Source organism: Heterodontus francisci, chromosome 23 (assembly GCF_036365525.1).
Source record: "Heterodontus francisci isolate sHetFra1 chromosome 23, sHetFra1.hap1, whole genome shotgun sequence".
Taxonomy (NCBI): Eukaryota; Metazoa; Chordata; class Chondrichthyes; order Heterodontiformes; family Heterodontidae; genus Heterodontus; species Heterodontus francisci.
The window spans coordinates 15,262,894-15,287,235 of NC_090393.1; the positions used below are offsets into that span (position 1 = coordinate 15,262,894).

Consider the following 24,342-nt stretch of genomic DNA (forward strand, 5'->3'; position numbering starts at 1 on the left):
AGTCTGGGATTATGAAAGTTTAAACTGAATACTCTGTTGGACAATTGAATTTATCTCGGTCAAGTATTTTGCTTCCATGTCTTTGCTGAGGGGCAGTTATGACACAATTGATTTTAGCAGCACCTGGCAAAGAGGGAGAGAGAGTCAGCTGAAGCTTGCACTCCTAATTGCTATCCTTTCAATGTAGTCAGTTACCCTGTCAACACTCACTGTGGGGGCTCATAAGAGAAGGATGGCCAAGGCACCGGGAGCTGCCTGCACTCAAGGAACACAGGGACACAATCTCAGGATAAGGGGTCGATCATTTAGGACTGAGATGAGGAGAAATTTCTTCACTCAGAGGGTTGAGAATCTTTGGAGTTGTTCACCCCAGAGAGTTATGGATGCTCGATCATTGACTAAATTCAAGACTGTGTTTGATAGATTTTTGTTCTCTCAGCGAATCAAGGATGTGGGGAGTGGGCAGGAAAGTGGAGTTGAGGAAAAAGATCAGCCATGGTTAAATTGAATGGCGGAGCAGGCTCGAAGGTGGTCTACTCCTGCTTCTTATATCCTTATGAACCCAATCCCAGCGGGAGCCCACATCTTCAGGAGAGGACAGGAGAAAACTGAAGAGGAAAAAACTCTTCAGGGAATGCTCAAACGCATTATGAACCAGACTGAGACGCTAACGTTCATCCACTTTCTTTATTTGGATGCTAAAGTACATCTTGGATTCTGAAAAATCTGCTTTACATTGTAAAGTGCAGAGAAAGTAGCCAACCAGAGTGAGTTAAAAATAGTAATTGGAACCATCAACATTATTGATTCCATCAAATAATTGAGCTGCATCAGCTTCTCCATTAGCTAGCAGAGCCAAGAGTATTTCCTCACTTAGTAGCTAACTGGAAGCAGCCTTTCTGATGCCACTGCATGTCTCTGAGGCGACGAATGGATTGCATCTGGGGCTGCTGGGCGCACCAATCATTCCAGTGCTTGTAATCTCCCATCTCAAACAAGTACTGGTATCCTCTGTATCCAGGGTATTGGTAACCAACCCACCTGCAGCAAGGAGGAATAAAATCATCATAGTTCGGGTATCAGTTACTCCGCCAAAACCCTGCCCCCACTCCCCTTGTGTTCCACTGAAGTTAGTCAGGGTTTAGTCATATTCCCCCACCCATAGCCTTAGCTGGTAAATGTACTGCCCAGTCAGTACAGCGTTGAACTGGTCAGGAAGGTCTCAGGCGTGATTTTCAGTCTCTGTTGATTGATGCGGGAAAGGTCATTTTTGAGTGTGATATCCCAGCCAGAGTCACATGGCCCACCAACCTCATTCAGAAAGAATATCCAATTGGTGGGCAGTCAGCATTCATGGAACTGCCCCCCATTCCTGTCAGGAGAGGAGTGAAAACTGGGGGCTGGGACGACTGGCAATATAGAGAGATACAGCACTGAAACAGGCCCTTCGGCCCACCGAGTCTGTGCCGACCATCAACCACCCATTTATACTAATCCTACATTAATCCCATATTCCCTACCACATCCCCTCCTTCCCTCAATTCTCCTACAACCTACCTACACTAGGTGCAATTTACAATGGCCAATTTACCTATCACCCTGCAAGTCTTTGGTATGGCGGAGGAAGGCGTCAGGAGGGGAGCCCGATGTCTTCCTTCCACCGTGGCATATTGCCAGTGATGGGAACCTTAGCGCAGCTCCCCATTGGGTGGGTTATTGAGCCATTAATTACCCAATCAAGGGCCACCTTCTGTCCCTGCCGGCATTTTACCAGTGTGGGGAGGGAATGCCGCTGCATGGGGAGACCCCCCCCAGCCGGTTCCCACAGTGGGAGACCTACTTAATAGGTGCTCCATGACACATGGAGGGGTCCCCAGGCAGCAATGACCGGCCCCCGCCCAAGGCGCTGCTGCTCCTGGAATAACCCCCTCCCCCACCCCGATCACCGAGGCCTGTCTGCCTGGCCCCTGCTTCCTCAAAAAGACTCACCTGTCTTCGAGGTCGCCTTGGCATTGAGGCACACTCTCCCTCGTGATGGAGCATAAGCACTGGTCACCATAAGCGCAGCGCTGCCGAGCTGCTGGCCCTCTGATTGGGCCAGCAGCTCGGGGGAGTTGGGTGTGGGGGGGTGGGCCGCCATCCTCAATTGGCCGCCACCAAAATGCCACTCCTGCTTTCGGCCCGGGGGCGGGACTTAATCCCCTTCTGGAAAATTCAGCTCTGGGTGAGGGAAGACAATCACCAAGCCTGGCTCTAATTTGCACCTGGATTCCAGGGTATGGCAATTGCTTTGCTTCTTTGTTTTAAGTTGAAAATCTTAAATCCTTCTAGTCATCTTTTCCCTTTTCCAGATTCCACCTCCCCTCGCCAGAGCTTCTCTTCACCAGCTGGAAGCTGCAGTTTGGGTCAGCAGACAAACAGAGCAACAAATCTTCTTCAGTCTGCTCGTAATGCTCATTCATGGAATAGCCATTCGATGGCTATCTCTAGGTAGGATACACAAGGATGAGCTTCCTTTTCTCTCTATGGTGTTTGCACTCATTAAACCAAATGCCAATGGCATTTGCGCTGGCGTTACTCACGTGCCACTGGGAACCTTCACACTACCCACACGATCACAGAACCCATAAGCCCACAGGCTGGGTACATCATCCTCAGTGATCTCCATCTTGTTGCCTTGGAAATCAGCAATTTCGAACAGGCAGATTTTATGCTCCTGATTGTCCTGTGAAGCAGTGAAAAAAAAAATTTTCCTTTTTATTACAGTCACTTCATTATATGGGGGTGTACATCAAATGTTAGATTAACAAAATATCTCATCTGCGAGGGTTTTGTTTTGAAATTGAGATATCTAGGTGAATGGTCAAGGCCCAAAGCACAGGACAGCACTAATGGTGAAAAGAGTAGAGAAGATTAGATAGTGATTATGTGACAGCAAGTTTGAGTTTTAAAAGTAGATTGTGGGACAAGGGAAAACCATGAGAAGTAAGGAGTCTAAAGTCTTGATATCCTTGAAGTAAAAACAGAAAGTGCTGGAAATACTCAGCAGGTCTGGCAGCATCTGTGGAGAGAGAAGCAGAGTTAACGTTCTGAGTTGGAAGAGGAATATCTGACTCAAAGCGTTAACCCTGTTTCTCTCTTCAGATATGTTGCTTGACCTGCTGAGTATTTCCAGCACTTTCTGGTTTATTTCAGATTTCCAGCATCCGCAGTATTTTGCTTTTATAAAAGAAAGACTTGCATTTATATAGCACCTTTCATGACCACTGAACGTCCCAAAGCACTTTACAGCTGATGATGTACTTTGTGAAGTGTAGTCACTGTTGTAATGTAGGAAGTACAGCAGCCAATTTGCACACAGCAAACTCCCACAAACAACAATGTGATAATGACCAGATTATCTGTTTTTGTGATGTTGGTTGCAGGATAAATATTGGCCAGGACATCAAGGATAACTCCCCTGTTCTTCGATATCGTGCTATGGAATCTTTTATAGCCATCTGAGAGGGCAGACAAGGCCTCGTTTTAACATCTTCTCCTTCTCATTGAGAGTTCATAGGGGGGATTAATTGAAGCTTAGGATAAACAAAAGACTAAAAGCAATGGTCATTAATATAGAGAGAAACAAGAAAGGTTAAGACCAAGATAGAGACTGGAATTTGGAGGTGGTGGAGGTGGGGGAAGGGAGGGGGTCCTACCATATGACAAGTTTTTTTCTTGTATTCTGTCAAGGGTTGTGAGCGACGTATTGGAACATCCTTCCTAAATGTCAGTACAGAATTCAAGTCTTGAACTAGCATGAACATTATGGAGAGTTAAGAGTTAATGACAGAAAGAGGTGATTACCGTGAAAATATCTTTTACGGGTGATTGATGACATTGTTTTGGTATAAAGTAAATAACCACTTTCTTCACCCAAGTCTGAGTAACTTACCATGAAGACTGGACGGAAGGACATGAAGCGGTCACTCCTGTAGCTGTTGGACCAGGAATCCCAGCGTGGGTACTCACCCTTCTCCAGGATAAACATCTCTCCACGGAAATTAGCTTGCTCAAAAGCAACCCAGCTAGAAAACCAAATAGAATCAAATGAGGCTGGGAAATAAAAGGTCAACATTTCCAAGACAAAGAACATTTTATTAAGTTGATAATGTTCCCTGAAGTTTTCCACAGCTATGTGGTATCAAAGTGTGCGATGATACTAGCAGAGACAATGGGCTGGATTTTCCCTGCGGGCTTCTGAACCGCGTCATCTGGTTCAAATGCGTGTCAGAAGCCCACCGTGTGTGGGAAACAGTCACTCATTGTGATTTTTGCCCAGAGTGGCCAATTAATGGCCAGAGGGTGGGCTCACCATTCAATGAAGGATGGAGGGCGGGCTCTCAAAGCTGGAGGGCCAATTGGAGGCCTACAGCTGGAAAGCAGCAACAGGATGGCATGACAGGTAAGTGAAGGAGAAGATGCTTCAAAATGAAGGCACCCTCTTACCAACATTTTTAAAATTTGAAATAAAAAATGGCGTATGTAGCCAGACCACCACAGTAGTGGGGGAGCCCTTCCACAGGGTGGCCTGCGGCTGCTGCTGCACTCTAGCAGGCAGACAGGGCCTGTAAGCCTGCCTGGAGTTCTGGCCCCCTGGTCTGCCAGCAGGAGGCCACCTCCAGGCAGCTAAACTATCCCCTGCTGTCTCCGGGAACCTGGAGACTGACAAGAAAATCACAGTCAGCCTCCTTCAATTGGCCTTAAGTAGTCCTTAATTAGTTTAATCGGCCACCCACCGCATACGGGCGGGTAGCCTTGCCACCCCTCCAATCCTGCCTCCGGCAAATGGCCCCGGGACGGGATGGAGCCGGGGACCTGGCATGCAGGCTGGTGGTACTAATTTCAGTACCCGCCTACTGTCGTTCCAAGCCACGGCAGGGGCTCAAAATCCAGCCCAATGTGTTTCCTGTCTTCTATTGGTGAGAATATATATAATCATAGAATAGAACAGCACAGAAGGAGTCCACTCAGCCCATTAAGACTGTGCCAGCTCTTTCAAAGAGCAAATCAGTTAGATCCACGCCCCAGCTCTTTCCCCATGTCCCTGCACACTCCACTTGCCCTTGCTCTGATCTCAATAGGAGTCACTGATCTGCAGTCATAAAAGAACAAGTGTGTGATGTCCTGAGCCTCTGTGAATTACACTTTTCCAAGATACTAAGAAGTTTCTAAGGGGAAGTACTTGGCTTCTATTTGACAGCTCGCTTACACAATGATTAAATAAAGGATTTATTCACCCTGAGGAGTTGCTTATGTGACTCCAAAGTGCAATTCCATTGCACTCCACCCTTCCACTGACCTGCATTTTAATACGTCCTTTGCTGACCTGGTGACAATTCAATACATGTACCTGTTGGGTTTAAGAGTTGGGCGAAACACATCTCAAGGCCCCAACTGCATGGCCATGAGTGGGTGTCCCATCTCCTCCAGTCACTGACTTAGCAGTGTCTTAGTTCTTTTGAGGGTAACTTACGGTCCACAGTCCACACGGACACTGCCCACTCTATCGAAGTTGCGATCGCACAGGTTCAGGCACTCAGTGGAAAACTCCATGAATCTGCCCTGGAAGTTCTCCTGTTCATAAATGAAGATCTGCAGCAAAGGAAGAGGGCGGTCAGGCAACAAGAAATAGATTAGTCTATGTTTCAGAAATTGACCTTAGACTTCCAATCAGTGTTATTTTGAGGCTTCAGTCTTTTTAAGTGTCTTGAGGGGCAATATACTATTGGCAGTGTACAAAGCTACTACTTTTTCTTACAACAGTGTAATTTGTAAAATGAGTACACATGGTTTATTTTAAGAAGTGTTCGGGGGCTGATGTGGTAAATTTGATACTGGCCTCTTGCCTTGGGATTGTGGGTTCAAATCCAATCCAGATTGAACAGATGCAAATTAGCCTCTGTTGCTAAATTTGATCGAATCTCAATCCAGCAGGCAAGGGCCAATTGCACACAGTAATTTAGTACAAACATAATAATCGCACTCAGAGCGATGTAGTAGAAAGTGCTCAGCTGAGGTGCTTTTTAGTGGAGTAGAGTGAGCTTTACTACGCATCAAACTGTGCTATACCTGAGCTGGTGGCAGGTGGGAGGGGGGAAGGGTGGGGGTTGGGTGGGTATCTCAAATGAGGAAACATCCCATTTTGCAGTGCTAACTTCCCCCACCTCCATGAGCACAGAAATTCCCCGGGAAACAGAATAAACGGCTAAAAGGCAGCTATTTACACCACTTCTCTCAGATTTCCAATGATTTGACTGTAGGAGATCAGGAGAACCTCATGGAAATTCCAGGCCATTCTACCAGGTCAATAAACACTAACAAAACAGGATACATTAATGTTTCATGTCATATTATTTTGTTTGGAAGATTTCCACTTACTTGCGCACTCAAGGAATTTCTTGTGGACTATAGTGTTATAAAGCAGAAAAATACCAAAAATGGGTAGCACTACCAACCTTCACAGTAAAATGAAGCTGGAGCGCATATAGGGTATTGCTCTTACCTGCTTCTTTGCATACTCTTACTGAGGAACAGTGGAGGAAGGGTCAGTGAATATTTTTAAGCCTGCGTTAGATGGATTCTTGATTGACAATGGAATCAAAGGTTATAGCAGGTAGGCAGGAAAGTAAAGCTGAGGCCACAATCAGAACAGCCATGATCTTATCAAATGGCGTAGCAGGCTCGAGGGGCTGAATGGCCTACTCCTGCTCCTAATTCGTATGTTCATATGTATAGTTGCGCTTCTTCCCCTTTAGCCAGGCACAGAATCAAAGAAGCATATTGGACCTGATACCAGGATAACAGCAGGGGTAATGGGCACAGCCCAGGTATTTGAAGCATGTTCGCCAGCAAAAACGACAAAATCGTTAGGCTGAATTTTCACTTCAGGGACCGGAAACAGGAGTTGGGACTGTTTCCAGGTCCCGAACCCACCCACCCCGGGGGGCAAACAATCACTCACTGAAATTTTTACGGAGTTACCCCCTTAATTGACATGGAGGGCAGTCGGTGGGCTCTCAAAGCGAGGAGGCCTTCCAGTTTGAGAGGAGCAGCAGCCCGCATTGAATGCAGGCACCCTCTCACCAACTATTTTAAACATTTAAATAAAAAACAAAAAAATCAGCCAGGCTTCCACTGTAGGGTAGGGGCAGGAGGAATCCGTCTAGTGGATGGCCTTTGGCTGCACCCTAATCCAGGCAGGTAGGGAGGGCCTGTATACCCTCCCGGAATGCTGGAAAATCCCAGGCAGCCTCCTTTGACAGTGCTTAACAAGGCTGTTTCTGCACCCAATTGACTGTCTCCTTGTTGAGGTTTGGGTAGCACTGCCAAGCCCCAAACCTGATTTCGGCAGGGCCCTAAACTTCAGCCCATTGTTTGAGATTTCCAACATTAGATTTTTTTAAATTAGTTGAGGAATTGACAACTGCAAACCTACAATGTTGTGATGAGGAAGGTATCTTTGTGGGTAAAACTAGAATATAGTGCAAGTGGTCGGGAACCAGGGCAACCAACTAAGATCATTCCCAGTAGAAGGGATTTAAGGGGAAAGGTTGAGGAAATTGATCTTACTCTTTGGAAAAGAGGAAAGCTTGATGTGATCTTATTGAAGTTTTCAAGATTATGAACGAGATTCACTAAAGCCGGTTGAGGTAAATTGATCAATGTGAGAAAGGGTTCAAATACCAGGAAATGTGGTTAAAATTACAAAGTTAGAAGTAAAGAGAGAACTGATCCAGAATTTTTTTTCATCGAAGAGTAATATACTTGTGGAACAAATTAATGGGGAAGTCTATTGAATTGTATTCAATAGATAATTATATATGTGAATGGACATAGAGTGTGATTCAGGGATATGGTGACAAAGAATTAAGTTGGATTAAAGAGGGATGGGTTGTTTGGGTCCAATGGCCTTTTCCAGTTCCTAAAACTTCTTGTTTCTGGCCATGATGGGAAGCTAACCCACCAAATTCTGCCTGGAGCACTGTGTCACTTACCTTGAAGTTGCCTAATCCAGGTTCTCTGGTCTTAAGGCTCTTGGAGCCTGGAGTAGGGACTGCACCGGCAGCAGGGGTGCCCTTTTCTTGAGTGGTACTCTTCGTAGTCTGAGACATTCTGTATCGTCAAGTATGATGTGGAGTTGAGAACGAGAGAGAAAAGATGTACGTTCGAAGTCCCACCACAGCACAGGATGCAAACTGAACTAAAAAAAAGTAAATACCCTTATGTCTTCAACAGGTGACTGATCAGACACATCAAATTTGCAAAACAAATGACTTCAAATTGGATTGAGATTAGCAAATATTGGAAATTCCATTTCCAATCAGCAAACTATTTGTCCAATTTATAATTGGAAAAGCCACCCCTTGAATAAGTTTATTCCATTCTGTATTTCTCAGTAATATTCTATTCAAACTATTTGTAGCAAACAAATCTCACACTTTTTCTGTTCTATATGTTCTCAGCATCTCTTATTCCTGTTTCCTCCAATTAGCATTTCACAACTTGCTCCCTCACGATGTGTAACCTCTAATAATATGTAAAACATGAACTACTCTTTGTATTTCTCACAAACTTTTGCTTATATAGTCTATAGGCTTTTAAATCCCAAAGTTGATGCTCTCTAGTCGTTATCTAATTACCTTCTCTCCTATTCTTTTCAACATTGGCATACTGCACTGAAGAATTTGTCCTTTACCTAAGTTTTTCACATTAAAAATATTGTTTGATCAATCTTTAAAAAATATTTCATCTATATCTCGCCTTATTGATCTTGCACTTGAGGCCTCCTCTATTTATGATACTCCTTCTATCCTACTTTTCGTCTTATGTTCTCTCCTTTTCTCTTGCTCCCCTCTTTCTCTCTTTCTGCTTCTCTGCCTCTCTTACCTGTGGATCCGATGCTCGCTGGTAGAACTTGATGTCTGACTAACACTCGGGGCTGAATTTATACTCTGGCAAGTACAGGCCTCAAACTAAAGCAGACAATAGATTTGATAGCTCATCAGAGTCTGCTATCCAAACTTAGCGGTCATCACATATTGCAGCAAAGTATTTTCCCAGGCATTGAGGCGGAATAAACTCAATTCACTATCAGCTGAAGCAAGCACGTTGCTTTGTTCTAGAGTGATTTACATGTTGCCTGACACCACACAAAAAGATAAAAACGACTGACAAGTGAATTTTGTTCATCAAATAACAATACTGATGATTGGAAACAACACACATCGACATACATTGATCTCTAAACTATATGGTGTCAGCTGCGGCTCAGTGGGTAACACTCTTTATCTTTGAGTCAGGAAACACTGTGGATTCAAATCCCACTCCAGAGACTTGAGTGCACAATCTAGCTTGACACTCCAGTGCAGCGATGAGGGAGTTCTGCACTGTCAGAGGTGCTGTCTTTTGGGTGCGATGCTTAACCAAGGTCCTGTCTGTTCTCATAGGTGGGCATAAAAGATCCCATGGTACTATTTTGCAGGAGAGTCCTCTCTGGTGCCCTGGGCAATATTAATCCCTCACCCAACATCTATAACAGATGATTTGGTCATTATTACATTGGTTTTGCTGCGTGCAAATTGGCTGCCGTGTTTCCTACATCACAACAGTGACTACACTTCAAAAGTTCTTCATTGGCTACAAAACATGTAAGGCCATCTTGAGGTTGTGAAAGGCACTATTCAAATGCAGGTCTTTCTTTTTTCACCAAAGTTTTTTTAAAGTGAGAAACACATTGAGAGGCAGAGACCCATTGTTAGGGCACCACCATAGTGGAAGGCAGATGAGATGACACAAAGCTTGGAATTAAAACGTATTGGATTGCAGCAGCAAAGAAAAACTGAGGAAGAAAGGGAATTCAACAGATTCGAAGTCCAGGTGAAGAATGAATTTGAGTAAGAGATAGCACAATAATTAATTTCAACACAGTGAAAATGCCAGGAAAGGAAGCAGTGTTTAAAGTTGGGAAGAACAAGAGTGGTTTAGGAGAGCAATGACCACTGTGATAGCACTTTTAGAATTGAAGAGCTGATGATGATATAGCATCGTGAGACAGGTGGCTGATTATGTGTTTTTAGCACGGTGCGACTCAATATGTACTTCAAATGCTACATATTCGTACTCCGTAGGTACCCCCCTTCCACATCCACTGTCTTGTTTGCTGAATTGACACTTTATATTTTGTAGTATGTTAATGGTCTTCCAGTGGGAATACTTGGAATGAAACTATAGATACTATTTTTAGCACATTACAGCCTGTCTGTCATTGACCACGCTCATGAAGATGCTCAAGTGTCTTATTACTGGTCGTGAAGGAACATAGAAATTAGGATAGTCCTGAAGGATGATAACACTCAATGGAAGTTATTCCCTAAAATGGAGGTGTAGGGCACCAAGGAGGAAAGTGTTACCTGACCTCTGAAAAAGAAACCCATCTGATATTGGTATTTTCCATAAGCGTTTGTCCTTATGTGATTGGAAAGGATGGGTTTAAGTTGGTAGCACTCTGGACTTTGGCTCAGAAGGTTATGAGTTCAAAAGTCCCACACCAGGGCTTGAGCACAGAATCTAGGCTGATGCTGCAGAGCAGTACTGAGGGACTGCTGCACTGTCGATGCTGTTGTCGTTTGGATGAGATGTTAAACCCACCTCTTGGGTGGATGTGAAAGGTCCCATAACACAATTTCAAAGAAGAGCAGGTGAGTTCTCCCCATTGTCCAGGGCAATATTCATCCATCATCCAACAGCTAAAAACAGATTATCTGGTCATTATCACATTGCTGTTTGTGGGAGCTTGCTGTGCGCAAATTGGCTGCCACGTTTCCTACATTACAACAGTGGCTACACTTCAAAAGTACCTCATTGGCTGTAAAGTGCTTTGGGATGACCTGAGGTCAAGGAAGGCACTATATAAATACAAGTCTTTCTTTTTTTCCTTTTAATGCCGATAGACTGCCAAATGGGCATGACCTTGAGATTGATTTACATGCAATACCGAGGCTCCTCCAAAGGCTCAATTGGCAAATTGCATTGCCCAGTGCGATACTGAATTCCACAGAGCAGGCAAGGTGCTGCTGCTATGCTCAGTCTATGCTGAGGTCCCAGCCTTAGGTGGTGGGTGAGACACTGGGGTCAATTTTCAATTTGTCACTCAGTGTAAAAACTTGTGGATCAGCCGTAGGTTATAGAAATATTCCAATTTTCATTTACTTTGATTTTAGTTTCTATAATGGGCAGCTGACCCACGATGCCAGTCTCATGCCCCGACAGCAAGTTGAAAATCTATCCCACTATATTTGATCTCTATTATATAGGGGGCACCAACAGTTTCTGTAACTAGTTGTTCAAGGGCCCAACTCTGGTTATAGGCCTTGTGCAGTACATTGCTAGGTCAAAGGGTTAATGCTAAAGTTATTTTTACTGATGTGATGTGCTTGCAGTATCCTTCATGCCTTCCTCTGTTCTCCATAGATCATGACATTGTCATATATTGTTGTGAATACAATAAACTCTTGATGAATCCCCTCCCCTGCTGCTGAGCTAGGGGTTTGAAGAATACAGGTCTCAGCAATTGACTCTGCTTAAAGTGCAAGCTATAAAAACCAGAGAGGAAACACACTTTGCTACCAGAGCTGTGTGTTCCACTGTAGGCTACCAAGGTGAGTGTTGCTGTGTCTGGGAAAATATGCTGTGTACAGAATATAGTGCATCCACTGTAGGGGGCTATAACAGAATACACACTGGATCTAAATAGTTGAAGGGGAGAAGGACAAAGGTAGGTTTAGTTACATAAAACTTTTGGCTCTTAAGGAGAGGATTTATGGGTTATTAACCAAATGAGAACCTTGGTTAGACCACAGTTGGAGTACTGTGAACAATTCTGATCTCTATATTACAAAAAAGATATAGAGGCACTGCAGAAGGTGCAAAAAAGATTTGCAAGGGCAAAAACAGAACTGAGGGAATGCAATTATCAGAAAAGAGTGAACAGGCTGGGATTAAAGCCTGGCTACCCGACCCGAACCCAACTCGACCCGACTCCATGTGTCGGGTTCGGATCAGGTCAGGTCTATATTCCGAGTCCAACATTTGGGCTCGGGAAGGGTCGGGCTGGACACTGCTTCCAGGAAGTCACGGGATCAGGCTTACCCATGATTCCCCACAACTCCAGCTGCAGGAAGAGCCTGCTGCAGAACAGATGAAGGAGATTCGGCTCGGGTCAGGTCGGGTCGGGCGCGAAAAAAAACTAAAGGGCTCGGGCTCGGGTTATGTTCGGATCGGCTGATGGTTGGGTCGGGCCCAGGTCAGGTTTTAATTTTATACCCGAGCCAGGCTTCACTGGGGATCTTTCACCTAGAAAAGGGAAGTTTGAGGTGTGTCCATTGCGATGGGGTTTGATAGGGCAGATGTGGAGAAGGTGTTTGCACTTTTGGGAGAGTTCAAAGCTGGAAATCATAAATATAAGATAGTCATTGATAAATCCAATCAGGAATTCAAGAGAAACTTCTTTACCCAGATAGTGATTATAATGTGGAACTTGTCACCACAAGGAGTAATTGAGGTGAATAGTATAGATGCATTTAAGGGGAAGCTAGATAAGTACATGAGGGAGAAAAGAATAGGATATGGTTAAACAAATAGGCTGGGAGGAGGCTCATGTGGACTATAAACATTGGCATAGACTTGTTAGGGTGAATGGGCTGTTCCTGTGCTGCAGAATCTGTGTAGTTTTATGTGAACTGTTTTCTTTTGGTGTCGGGGCAGGCGATGGTGGTTCAGTAACATAAGCCTTGATTTTAAGTTGGGGCTTGAGTTTGGTGTGCAGGGACCAGGAAGGGCAGCAAGCTCATAGGACGGTGCTGTGTGAGATCTGGAGAGATTTTAACTCCTGGGCCTTACTCCTATGTTGGAAGACCGAGTCCTGCCAAACACAGTGAAGATCAATACCTGCTGAGTGGGAGCAGGGTTTTGGGATGGCAGGAGGCCACTGCTGGGGACCTGAGGGAATAGCCACAGCGCTAAGGTATGTGATCAGGGGTGGTGGATGGGGGGATGGTGGGAGGGGAGTGGGAGTCCAAAGGGCATTGTGGTCAGGGGAGAGGGAGGAAAGCCAGGGTCAGGAACACTTAAGGTTTCCTTGTGGAGTATTCCTGCTCCTAATGGTCCACGAGGGAAACATTTAAAAAATTTAAAATACTTGCATGCCTGAGCCTGTACTAGCCCTGTTCCTGCTTGACATTAGGTTTCACTGGCAGGTCCATCACTGTGTTTGACTGCGGGGATCACCAGTTAAAATCACATCAGTGTCCTAATTGTGTCACAGCACCCCCAACTTTTATATATTAATGAGGTCACTCCCACTCACCTGAGGCTTTTCCAGAGACCAAAACCAGGGATTAAAATAGCGGCATGCAGGAACACATCGGAAACGCAGTGTGAATTTACCTGACTACGCCATTCCCTTTTGGGCTGAGTTAAAATCGGGCCTACAGGACAACAGAGACAGCCTGGGTTTGGATTTCCAGGGCCAGTCTGAACTGAACTTTATTGCTTCCTCTGGGAGTTAGACTCAAGCATCAATACCTATAGCAACTGGAAAATCCCAAACCAGACTCAGCTCAGTTGTGATGATGTGTCACAGCCGAAACATTAAGCTGCCTTTTGCCCTTTCAGATGTTGCATAGTGCCAGAATTTTCTGGTTTCACTTCTCTGATCTCAGCTTTACATATTTGGGATTTGACTTCTTGTTTATAAGTAAATTCATTTTCCTCTCCTCAGTGGAATATTTCTGATTTGCTCACCTACACTCAAGACACAGATTCATGAAGTCTGGTTTCAAAGGCCCCAGCTGACCTCCTGGCTGTGTCCAAGTGGTTATTCCACCATTAAGAGCCCCAATAGTGAGTGTTAGTGAACTATTCAGGGTATCACAGCTAAGCTCGATCCTGTCCTCATCAAAACTCCTTTTCTGAAAGGCATCACTGAAATGTTATCGGAAGCCTGGATGCTGGATAATTTCCTCCTTAAGTCAAGATCTCTAAAACCCACTGTTCTGTACCACCTACTACTGAGATCAGCTAGGCCGGCATGTGAACCTGTAACCTTTCTGATCTTTATAGCTCACTGCTACACTAGCTTATCAACTGATTGGGGAGCTGTTTGATTTTCTTGAATTAACAAAATGGCTGGAAAGTTGCCACAAACTATCAGGTAACCCTTAAAGTTGCAACACAGCAGGCATGGAAACATTTCCACCTTTGAGCAGTGAGATATCTTTTCCCAATTCTTTCTCTTCCTCCTCTGATTCTTGCTGAGTGAACAGTCTCACTGGGTATGGCAGTCCTCAGGCACCTGACCCAAGTGGGCAATTTTCACATGTTAGGCTGGACGGTGAGTATCAGCTGTTAGTCAACAATGGTGGGCATTGCAGCTGCTTTCAAAGCTGTTTTCACCCAAGGGTCATGTGGATAACTGCACTTTTCCATGTGAGCCGTTTGTTTCGGGCAAGTCCCAGGTTCCTGTCCTGTGTCGAGGTGGCTGTTTTCAGGCAGAGATACAATTAGGGTCCTAGAATCAGCCCCATCAGGCGAAGGAGGGGAACAGGAAGTCATCCAGGGTCTCTGCTTCTGATTGCTATCCCTAACTGGTCTATACATGAGCATCAAATGATGACAGGTAGATGTTCCAGCTTTGATACTCTCACTGGGAGATAACCAGCTACCCACTGTCAAGATTCAGACATGAAGAATGGCCACTTGTGCCAAGCAGATGCCCATGCAACCAGGCCCTATCCTCAAGAGATAAGGAACAAAAAAGCTGATAAATAATGCATAAAGGACACTTTTGACCTTTGTGAGGGGGGCAAATTATTACGGTCTGAAAGGACAGTGGCTGCAGATTCCATCATAACTTCCAAAAGGGAATTGGATAAATATTTGAAAAGGAAACATTTGCAGGGCTATTGGGAAAGAGCAGGGAATGGGACTAATTGGATAGCTCTTTCAAAGAGCTTACACAGGCTCAATGGGCTGAATGGCCTCCACTGCGGTGTAATATTCTATGAAAAAGTGGAGGTGGTCAACAATACAATGAGCAGCAAACACCATCAACACCATGTTTACTCTTATTCTTTTTCTCATCCTAGGGCTTAAACTTAGTTATAAACCAAATCAAGATGTCTCATTGCACCAAACTCTCCAGCCACTGGAAGGTAAGGCAAAAAATACTAATTCTGGGATTAAGTATGTCACGTTGACCCAGATGTGCCGTTTCGGGTTGGCTGCACTGAGGATGGTACCTGTCTCAATCTAAGCTCCCTTTATATTCACCTTAGGAAGACGGTTGTGCCATAGATTTCCATTGCGTGGGTCTCGCACACCCAGCGGTAACCCCAGTATAAACTCACCGGGGTCGCAAAGCTGACCACCCATTATTCCCGGCAACCAAGCTTGGCAAATCTAGAGACTTTCCATTAGGTTTACCGCCAGTTACACGACATCCTATTGATGAACTATGTGCATGCACGGACCTTCAGATAAAAAATTGAGAGGTGGATCACAGAGCAACAGGTGGGCTGAAAGCTGCACCAACAGGCTACATACACACAGGCTCGTTCCTTGGATCTTCATGTGATAAGTTGGCCAATCGGAGAAGCAGCAAGTGGCAATAGGTCATTTATCCAGGAGGAACAGGCACAATTTTAGGGTGGGCGAGCCTCCTCTGTTCAGGCTCACATCCAGTTCCACTGGGTATGGCAGTCCTCTGTTTCCTCACCCAAGTGGGCGTTCTTCATGCGTTGGTCTGGGGCAGTGCGTATCAGCTAGTAAATCAATAATGGTAGGCATCACAGCGGAGCTTTGCAGCTGTCCTCGCCCAAGGTTGACGTGGGCAACTGCACTTTGGCGTGTGAGCCATTTGCCCCAGGGAGGTGCCAGGTTCCTGCTCTGTGTTGAGTTGGCTGTTTTCAGGCAGAGCAACATTCACAATTTCACACAGACATAGAAACATAGAAAATAGGAGTAGGAGTAGGCCATTCGGTCCTTCGGACCTGCTCCGCCATTCAAAAAGGATCATGGCTGACCGTCTAATTCAGTACCCTGCTCCCGCTTTCTCCCCATATCCCTTGATCAGGTCAGGACTCAGGCCCAGCACCCATCTCGTCCACGTTCTGGCTTCAGAGTCAATGTGGGCTAAATGGCCTCTTTCTGTGTCATAACTTTTTTATGGTTCTATGGTAAGCCTGCTCACAACCATCTCCATTCAAACCATAGGGGTTCCCTGAGCCACTTCCTAAGTCACTTCAGCTCAATGTTTAATACACGTGTGCGTGCGCGTGCTGTCACATGACATTATTCCTACACTTAACAAGTCAGAAGTAGTTTTGACACATGGTGGAAAGGTAGAAAGGTCGGTTAGCTCTGAGCCAAAGGGGCCCTAATCAATTTAATAACAGCATGAGGTGTTTGGCAATCTGCCAACTTTAACCATAAGGCAGCATAATGACAAGTGGAGGAAATGAAGAAAACATGTCTGCTGTGCGTTGTCTGAAAGGACAGCTTCAGTTGATGGCCGAATTTAGCCCTATTGCTGATTTAAGCTCCCTGCCCTGCAGCAGAATCAGCCGTTGCAGTAGACTCCTAAATAATGGCCACATAATGATATGTGATTGCAGTGAGAAGGCAGTCAGAGGTAAATAATATGTTGTGAAGAAATTAAATTGCTTGAAGTAACTAAACCTAATTATATGTCACAAACCTTAATGTGCTTTTACTCAGAGTATGTTTTCTGTATTGTTTATTGCACATATCTTGCAATAATAAGATCTTTAAAAACCATTTTAGAATTCGTTTGATGGCTTTCATTAATGTGATGATGTATGATGTGATGGCACAGTTGGGATTTCTACAATGTAAGTTGATCTTAGGCCTGCAGTTACCATGGCAATTTTCTTAACCAGTTTTATTAAATTTTCACGCTGGTCTACCCAATATGAAACAATTCTTCTTTGGAGTGCAGATTTTGATTATATTTACAGTTTGTTAGGCTGCTTGTTTACACCGTGCTAGGCCACTGCAATAGTTCCTGCACAACGGACAGCATTCTGAAGGTCAAAGGCCAGGAGAACATGCTAATGAACCTGTTTTCAGTCCTAATTGTGACACCCATGCCAGAACGGGTCTCACACAGTATGCGAACAGTGTTAAATAATGCAACACACTTCATACTGACAATGAAATGTCTAGCACATCTCTGTGGCTCCCCTTAGAAAATAAATCTCATCTCATATAAATTTCTAAATCCATCATTGATGCAAAAGGCGCTTTCGATATTATTTTCCCTGTGATACAACACCAACGTGTATTTATCTTGTGCCTTTAAAATATTAAAAGGTACTTTACAGGAGCATTATAAAGCAGAATATGACACCGAGCCACATAAGGAGATATTAGAACTGTTAGCCAAAAACTTGGTCAAAGAGGTAGGTTGCAATGAGTGTATTATAGGAGGGAAGGGAGGTAGAGAGGCAGAGAGTTTAGGGAGGGTTTTCCAGCGATTAGGGCCTGTGCAATCGAATGCACAGCCACCAAAGGTGGAGTGATTAAAATTGGGGATGCACAAGGGGCCAGAAACAGATATCTCAGAGGGTTGTGGGGCAGGAGCTACCACAAGTGTTATAACATTAGTTTAAAACTGCAACGTAGATTACGGCAAGCCTGTATGTTGGCTCTCTGCAAATCCTTATTTCAAACTAGACTGCAGCAGACGTGGTGTTGTGAAATAATGAGGCTACTTCCTGAAGTTGGTCTTGCTGTTTCCTTCCATTGGGTTTTGGCTACTTGCAGCCAAATTACACCACACATTTTGTGCCACTGTCCAGTCAAAACCACTTTGCATCCATACTAATTGTAGAATATAACTCGCTGTAACGCAACTCATGATCTAACACCACTTTCTTTCTTCCCTCGTCTGCTCTCCTGCAGATCATTGTTTGGGATGAGGAGTGCTTCCAGGGGCGTCGGCATGAATTCACAGCAGAATGTTACAATGTCATGGAGTTCGGATTCGAAACTGTGCGCTCTATGAAGGTGGAAAGTGGAGCGTGAGTATCTAGGAGTTTGGAAAGCGGCACAAGATTAATACAAGAGAGTACATAACAGTGAGATGCCACAGAAAGGATCAAAGGCATCTAAATTGGACACCCTGTCAATGTAATAAAAACTAACTAGTGTTTTACTACTAGAAGTCAGTAGCTCTCCTTGTAATTGCTCCATCATAAGTACCAAGTATGCTGAAGAGACCTGTAGGTAGATCATTATTGGAATAACTTGTACCCTGCTTTCACTCTATAAATCCAATATTGAACTATTGCAAATTGGACATGGGAGTCTGAATGGACCACGAGGGCCAATTTTAACCCATTCTAAACCCACCCACTTGCACAGAGTTAAAATCGGGCCCCTAGTTTCAGAATGGCACTGCCACTGAAATACATACTGGATCTCGGATTTAACCTAAATTGGTGACAGAAAACTTTTACATTCGTTTAACCATGTGTTGAAGCCTGTGTCATTTATATTCCTTATGTAACACCACTGTAGGAGCAGCAACAGCACAAAGATGGCAGTGGTTCAAGAAGAACCATCACCTCTCAGAACAATGAGATGTCATCTTGCTAGCATCACCCACATCCTGAGAACAACAAAAGAAATTGCCTAGCAATTGAATTCGACAGCTGTGATTTGCAGCTTCATTTTCTGGGTGAAAGAATTTCCCCAATGGCCCAGGAAGATCTCATACGCAACAAGAATCAGGAAACTGCTAACTCATATAGGTAGCCAGAAACAAATAGTAGCTGGCAGGAGAGAGCAACTACATTGCTATTTCAACACTGCCATGTCTCAAGGCGTCAAGGGTGGCCACCTCTGGGGATGACACTCAGTGATTCCTGAGGCAACTACACCACCTCTTTTAACTTAATTATGACATTAATAGGATCACAGTTATTCTGAGCTGCTGGGCTCAGAGGCAAATGGATCATTGGCCTGTTAATCCTGGCTGCAATCTCATTGTTTTGCCCCAATTAAGTATTGCAGTTCCCTATCTTACAGAAGAGAAGGTGTTTAACAGTGGCCTGAGGAGCACTTCTGCCAAAAGAAAATAAATGAGAATCCTAACAATTGAGAGCCATAATACAGACCACCAACATAGTGGAAAAGGACAGTACAGGAAGTAAATCAAACCGTTTATGCCAGCAAGTTTGGTTTCAAAAAGCCTCTAGATTGTAGGAAGAAGGAAAAAATGAGGTAGCTGAGGAGTTGCATCATTTTGAGGTCCTGAAAAAACAATTTTTAGTAGTGGGTTCTGCAATAGGCTTGATTACAACAGTGAAAAATTGCTTTGTATACAATTAATTACATTAATTACATTACAGTGCAGTGATTGTCATTATGTAGAAAAATGCAACCATTTTGTACACAGCTACATTCCACACACAGCAATGAAAAGAACGACCAGTTAATTTGTTTTTAGGGGTGTTGATCAAGGGAGGAATGTTGACCAGGATACTAGACGAATTCCCTGCTCAAATCAGGCCACATGGTTTTTAATATCCACCCAAACCACAGGAGCAGGCAGACAGGAATTCAACTTAATGTCTCATCCAATGCAACGCTCCCCAAGTACTGCACTGGAGTGCCAGACTATATGATTAGCTCCAGTCCTGGAGGAAAACTTGAATGTCACAACCTCGAACAAGCTTGCTACTAATGGAGCTAAATAAGCATGCAGAGATGAAGGAGGATGGTGTAGGGCAGTGTATTTGGATCTCAGAAAAAACCGTGAAAGGAAAGTTCTGGTTTTATGGCATCGTGCCGATGTGTCACCCAGAAAGTGGAGATCAATATCCCACATTCAGGACATCAGCCATATTGAACTGGTTAACTAAGCCCACTGCCTCCATTTCTCACATCAGAACACGTCTTGGTGCCTCAGCCAAACACTGTCATACGAAGGCTGATTAAACCTGATTTGAAAGGGACTCTGAAATGCCGGGCATCAATGATTTATTCGGAATTGTTATGATCCTTTTGTATTTTCTCCCTAGCTGGGTGGGTTATGAGCACTCAGCCTACCAGGGACAGCAGTTTGTCCTGGAGAGAGGGGAGTACCCACGCTGGGAAAGCTGGAGTGGCAGCAATTCCTATCACATAGAGAGACTGACCTCCTTCCGGCCAATTGCCTGCGCTGTAAGTATATCAACTAATGCAACATGCCAAAGTCAGGGTACAAGTACACAATTCAGGAGAAACCTCTTTACCCAGAGAGTGGTGAGAATCTGGAACCTGCTATCGCAAGCAGTAGTTGAGGCGAATAGTGTAGATGCCATTGTGGGGAAGCTAGATAAACACATGAGGGAGAAAGGAATAGAAAATTGTGCTGATAGGATTGGAAAGAGGGAGGGGATTCATGTTAATCATAAGCATTGGCATGGACCAGTTGGGCAGAATGGCCTGTTTCTGTGCTGTATGATCTATGTAATTCTAGGTAATACAATGTAAGTACTGGGGAAATCTATTTTATGTCGAGAAGAAAGCAGGGAGTGAATAATACAATTGAGAATCAGGCGAGTTATTGAAGCAGAGAGTAAACAGTTAATATTTGACCGCAAAGGCTGGAATGCCATGTCTACTCGCTCTTTATCCATACTATTGTGGTGACTGCTCCTTTGAACATTCCTCTCTTGCACCTCCTAAGCTTCAGTAGCACTCTCCAACACACTGCTCCTCCTCCCTGGTTTCTCACTGTGCTAAAACCAAAGCTCATGGCACAATCTCCTACTCAGACTCATTTCTTCACAGTGCCTCTAATCTGTGCAATTCCTCTCAGTCTTCCCTTCCACCTACAGATTTTATGATCAAAACTTGATGTCACCTACCCACGACATCTTGATTTATCTCATCTTACATACGAACATTCAATTAGGAGCAGAAGTAGGCCATTCGGCCCCTCAAGCCTGCTCCGCCATTCAATAAGATCATGGCTGATCTGTTTGTGGCTTGAATTCCACACTCCCATCTACCCTCGATAACCTTTGATTCCCTTGCCTAACAAGAATCTATCTACCTGCGCCTTAAAAATATTCAATGACCCCACCTCCACCACCTTCTGAGGCAGAGAGTTCCAAAGTCGTACAACCCTCTGAGAGAAGATAATTCTCCTCATCTCTGTCCTAAACGGGTGACCCCTAATTTTAAAACAGTGGCCCCTAGTTCTGGGCTCACCCACAAAAGGAAAAATCCTCTTCACATCCACTTTGTCAAGACTGTTCAGGATCTTATAAACTTCAATCAATTCTCCCCTCACTCTTATAAACTCCAGTGTAAACAAGTCCAGTCTGTCCAACCTTTCCTCATAAGACAACCCACTCATTCCAGGTATCAATCTAGTAAACCTCCTCTGAACTGCCTCCAACGCATTTACATCCTTCCTTAAATAAGGAGACCAAAACTGCACACAGTATTCGAGATGTGGTCTCACCAATGCCCTGTATAACTGAAATGTAACATCCTTACTTTTATTTTCAATTCCTCTCATAATAAATCACTTGCTGTACTAACTTTTTTGTGATTCATGCACTAGAACACCTGGATCCCTGTGCACCCCGGAATTTTGCAGTCATTCTCTCATCCTTTATAAACTTGATTTTTTGCATTATATGTCTTGGTCAGTCACTTATGTTTCTCAATAACTAAATCAAAACCTTATACATGCTTCTTAATTCACTTAGATGAAAATTATTTTTTCTTTCAATTCCATCAGCTACCACTGTCAAATGGTAACATGCTGTGAAGAGTTGACCAGTGCACATTAACATTGAGACATAAATAAACTCAGTAACTTGGTGAAGCACTGGAATATATTGTACAGTTAGAATTCGGGATGAAATATGAAGTGGCTCAAACTTATGGATTTTACACATATGGTGGAGCTGGAAAAGTTGAGAGGAGCCAATTAATGCAAACTCTTGAAACTGCCTTTTTTGAAATGAAATGAGCATATTTTTAAAATTCTGTTTGGTCCCCAAGAAGAGGACATGCTCAATACAAACCTATCACATGTCTGTCAGGTTCATTTGCTCTCTAATAGTAAATGTGTTGGTATAATCATGATAAATGGGCATTTATGAGGACAGTGCCAGAACATACAACTTTAGGGCCTTGAATCCTTAGTACCCTTCTTGACTGACATTTGCACTCATGTCTGACTCTATCCTTATCCTACAACAACAATCTACATTTATATACCACCTTTAGCTTAGTAGAATGTCCCAAAGAGCTGCACAGGCGCGTTATCAAACAAAACACGACACCAAGCCACTTGGGGAGATATTAGGACAGATGACTCAAACCTTGGTCAAAGAAGTAGGTTTTAAGGTGCTTCTTAAAAGGGGAGAAGTAAAGAGGTGGATGTGTTTAAGGAGGGAATTCCAGAGCTTAGGGCCATGGCAACTAAAGGCATGACTGTCAATGGGGGAGCAAAGAAAATCAGGGCGGCGCACGAGGTCAGAATTGGAGGAGCGCAGAGATCTCAGAAGGTTGTAGGGCTGGAGGACATTACTCAGATAGGGAGGGAATGAGGCCTTGGAGATATTTGAAAATACAGATGAGAGTTTTAAAATTGAGGTCTCATCTACTCTTTTCCAAATATAACCTGGAGGTTCTGGACATTCATCGGCATGCAAAGAGAAAATCTGCTTGTCAGCAATACTCACAATGCATCAGTTGTTACATTCACTGCCCACTACAGAACATCACCACATGGTCCAGGTAGCGCATAGGTTGAATAGCCAGTCTTCAGTGAGTCACTAGTGTCAGTTGTGGGCTGATAGAAGGAGTGCTATAGTTGTATTCTGTGTCTCTGGGGAGGAGAACACTAAGCCAGGATTCCCACTTCTGGTCACTATCCAATGCATGCAGATGTAAGTTGAGGACAGGATCAAGCTAATCTGAAATGCCCCCGTGGTCAAATAGCCTTCTGGCACTCTGTCCTAGGTTTTCCAATGGTAACCCACTCATTTTATATGGATTACTATCATTATTACAACTTGAGAATCTAGATCTCAATAATCAGGCTCATCTCTAAAGAATGGGCAGCAATAAGACAGTGAAGGATGGCCGTCCCTGCAACTGCACCCAGAATGAATTGGCAACTTGAATAGTGTTAGAGAAAAAAATTGGGGCAATTTCTTTTTAAATTCTGCCCACCATAGTGCATCGTGAGATGTATGCAGACGAACGAAAATGTTTTTGAAATGGATGTATATGACAGAAATGTGTTATCTAAATATCCTATTGCTGTCACCTTTTTGCAGAACCACCGTGAATGTAGGATGACTATGTTCGAGAGGGAGAACTTCCTGGGCAGGAAGGGAGAGCTGAGCGATGACTACCCATCTCTACAAGCCATGGGTTGGTGCAACAATGAAGTCGGATCCTTTCGTATCCATTCTGGCGCGTAAGTGCTCCTAACAATGACATAAGGAAAGTAATTGGGCCCAATTAGGCTTGTTCCAGTTGTATTATTGCCCTGCCGGTCGAGCATCCAACTATAATTTTTATGCCTCTAAAGCATACGGGCTGGATTTTCCCACCAGCTTTGGGATCCCGATGTCAGGACCAAATGGGGATCCCGAGCCATCACTAGCCAGTGTAAAATGGGTGTGGACACTCCCAGCTTAGATGCTTGTCCCCAGAATTTGGCAACGATCAGCAATCTAATTAGGAAAGCCACAAGGAGGCTGGTGTAGAGAATAGTAATACCATGCCGGAACACGAGCAGGAGATCGCCATAAATTTGGACCATGGATTGTTGGGGTGGAGTAGCAAGAACTTTAATCAGGTTGCGTTGTTGGAGCAAGTCTCCACTCTAAAGCTCACATAGGCTATGTGGGCAGCTGTCAGCGAAGTGAACGAAGTTCCTTCACGCTGACCTCAAAATCCAGGCCATTACCCTGCACAAAAAGTGCAAATATGTCAGGTATCAAACAATAGTTCATCTCTGTAAGTAACATTGAAGTAATTCTGCTGGGACAATTGACTTTGGTTGTGAAACATGCTTGGCCCCAGTAATCATTTTGCTTCCCCTCCCCCTTCAGATGGGTATGCTACCAATATCCTGGTTACCGTGGCTACCAGTTCATCATGGAGTGTGATCGTCACTGTGGGGAGTACAAGCACTGGAGGGAGTGGGGCTCCCACGCACAGACATTCCAGATCCAGTCCATCCGCAGAATCCAGCAGTAA

At 44.2% G+C, this 24,342-nt stretch overlaps 2 protein-coding genes across 2 annotated transcripts; one reads left to right on the forward strand and one right to left on the reverse strand.

Annotated features, from left to right (window-relative positions):
* Positions 1–801: 801 nt before the first annotated feature.
* On the reverse strand, positions 802–18,063 carry crybb1 (crystallin, beta B1). The gene is made up of 6 exons (XM_068055547.1): positions 18,011–18,063; positions 8,037–8,157; positions 5,516–5,634; positions 3,935–4,067; positions 2,583–2,725; positions 802–1,041 (listed from the first exon to the last, which is right to left on the reverse strand). Exons 1-6 carry the CDS (start codon positions 18,061–18,063, stop codon positions 870–872), a joined length of 741 nt encoding a protein of 246 aa, XP_067911648.1. The 3' UTR covers positions 802–869.
* Positions 15,216–24,342, forward strand: cryba4 (crystallin, beta A4). The gene is made up of 5 exons (XM_068055548.1): positions 15,216–15,251; positions 18,022–18,140; positions 20,145–20,286; positions 23,412–23,554; positions 24,195–24,342. The coding sequence occupies exons 1-5, from the start codon at positions 15,216–15,218 to the stop codon at positions 24,340–24,342; spliced, it is 588 nt and encodes a 195-aa protein (XP_067911649.1).

Bases quoted from the DNA above. Each gene is read 5' to 3' on its own strand.
- cryba4 (XM_068055548.1), top strand. From the start codon at position 15,216: ATGTCTCATTGCACCAAACTCTCCAGCCACTGGAAG. The intron at 20,287-23,411 runs GTAAGTATATCA...ACCTTTTTGCAG, and splicing joins TCCGGCCAATTGCCTGCGCT to AACCACCGTGAATGTAGGAT. The intron at 23,555-24,194 runs GTAAGTGCTCCT...CTCCCCCTTCAG, and splicing joins TTTCGTATCCATTCTGGCGC to ATGGGTATGCTACCAATATC.
- crybb1 (XM_068055547.1), bottom strand. From the start codon at position 18,063: ATGCCGACGCCCCTGGAAGCACTCCTCATCCCAAACAATGATCTGCAG. The intron at 5,635-8,036 runs GTAAGTGACACA...CCTTTGCTGCAG, and splicing joins CTGGATTAGGCAACTTCAAG to ATCTTCATTTATGAACAGGA. The intron at 1,042-2,582 runs GTGAGTAACGCC...TCCTTGCTGCAG, and splicing joins GTGAAGGTTCCCAGTGGCAC to GTGGGTTGGTTACCAATACC.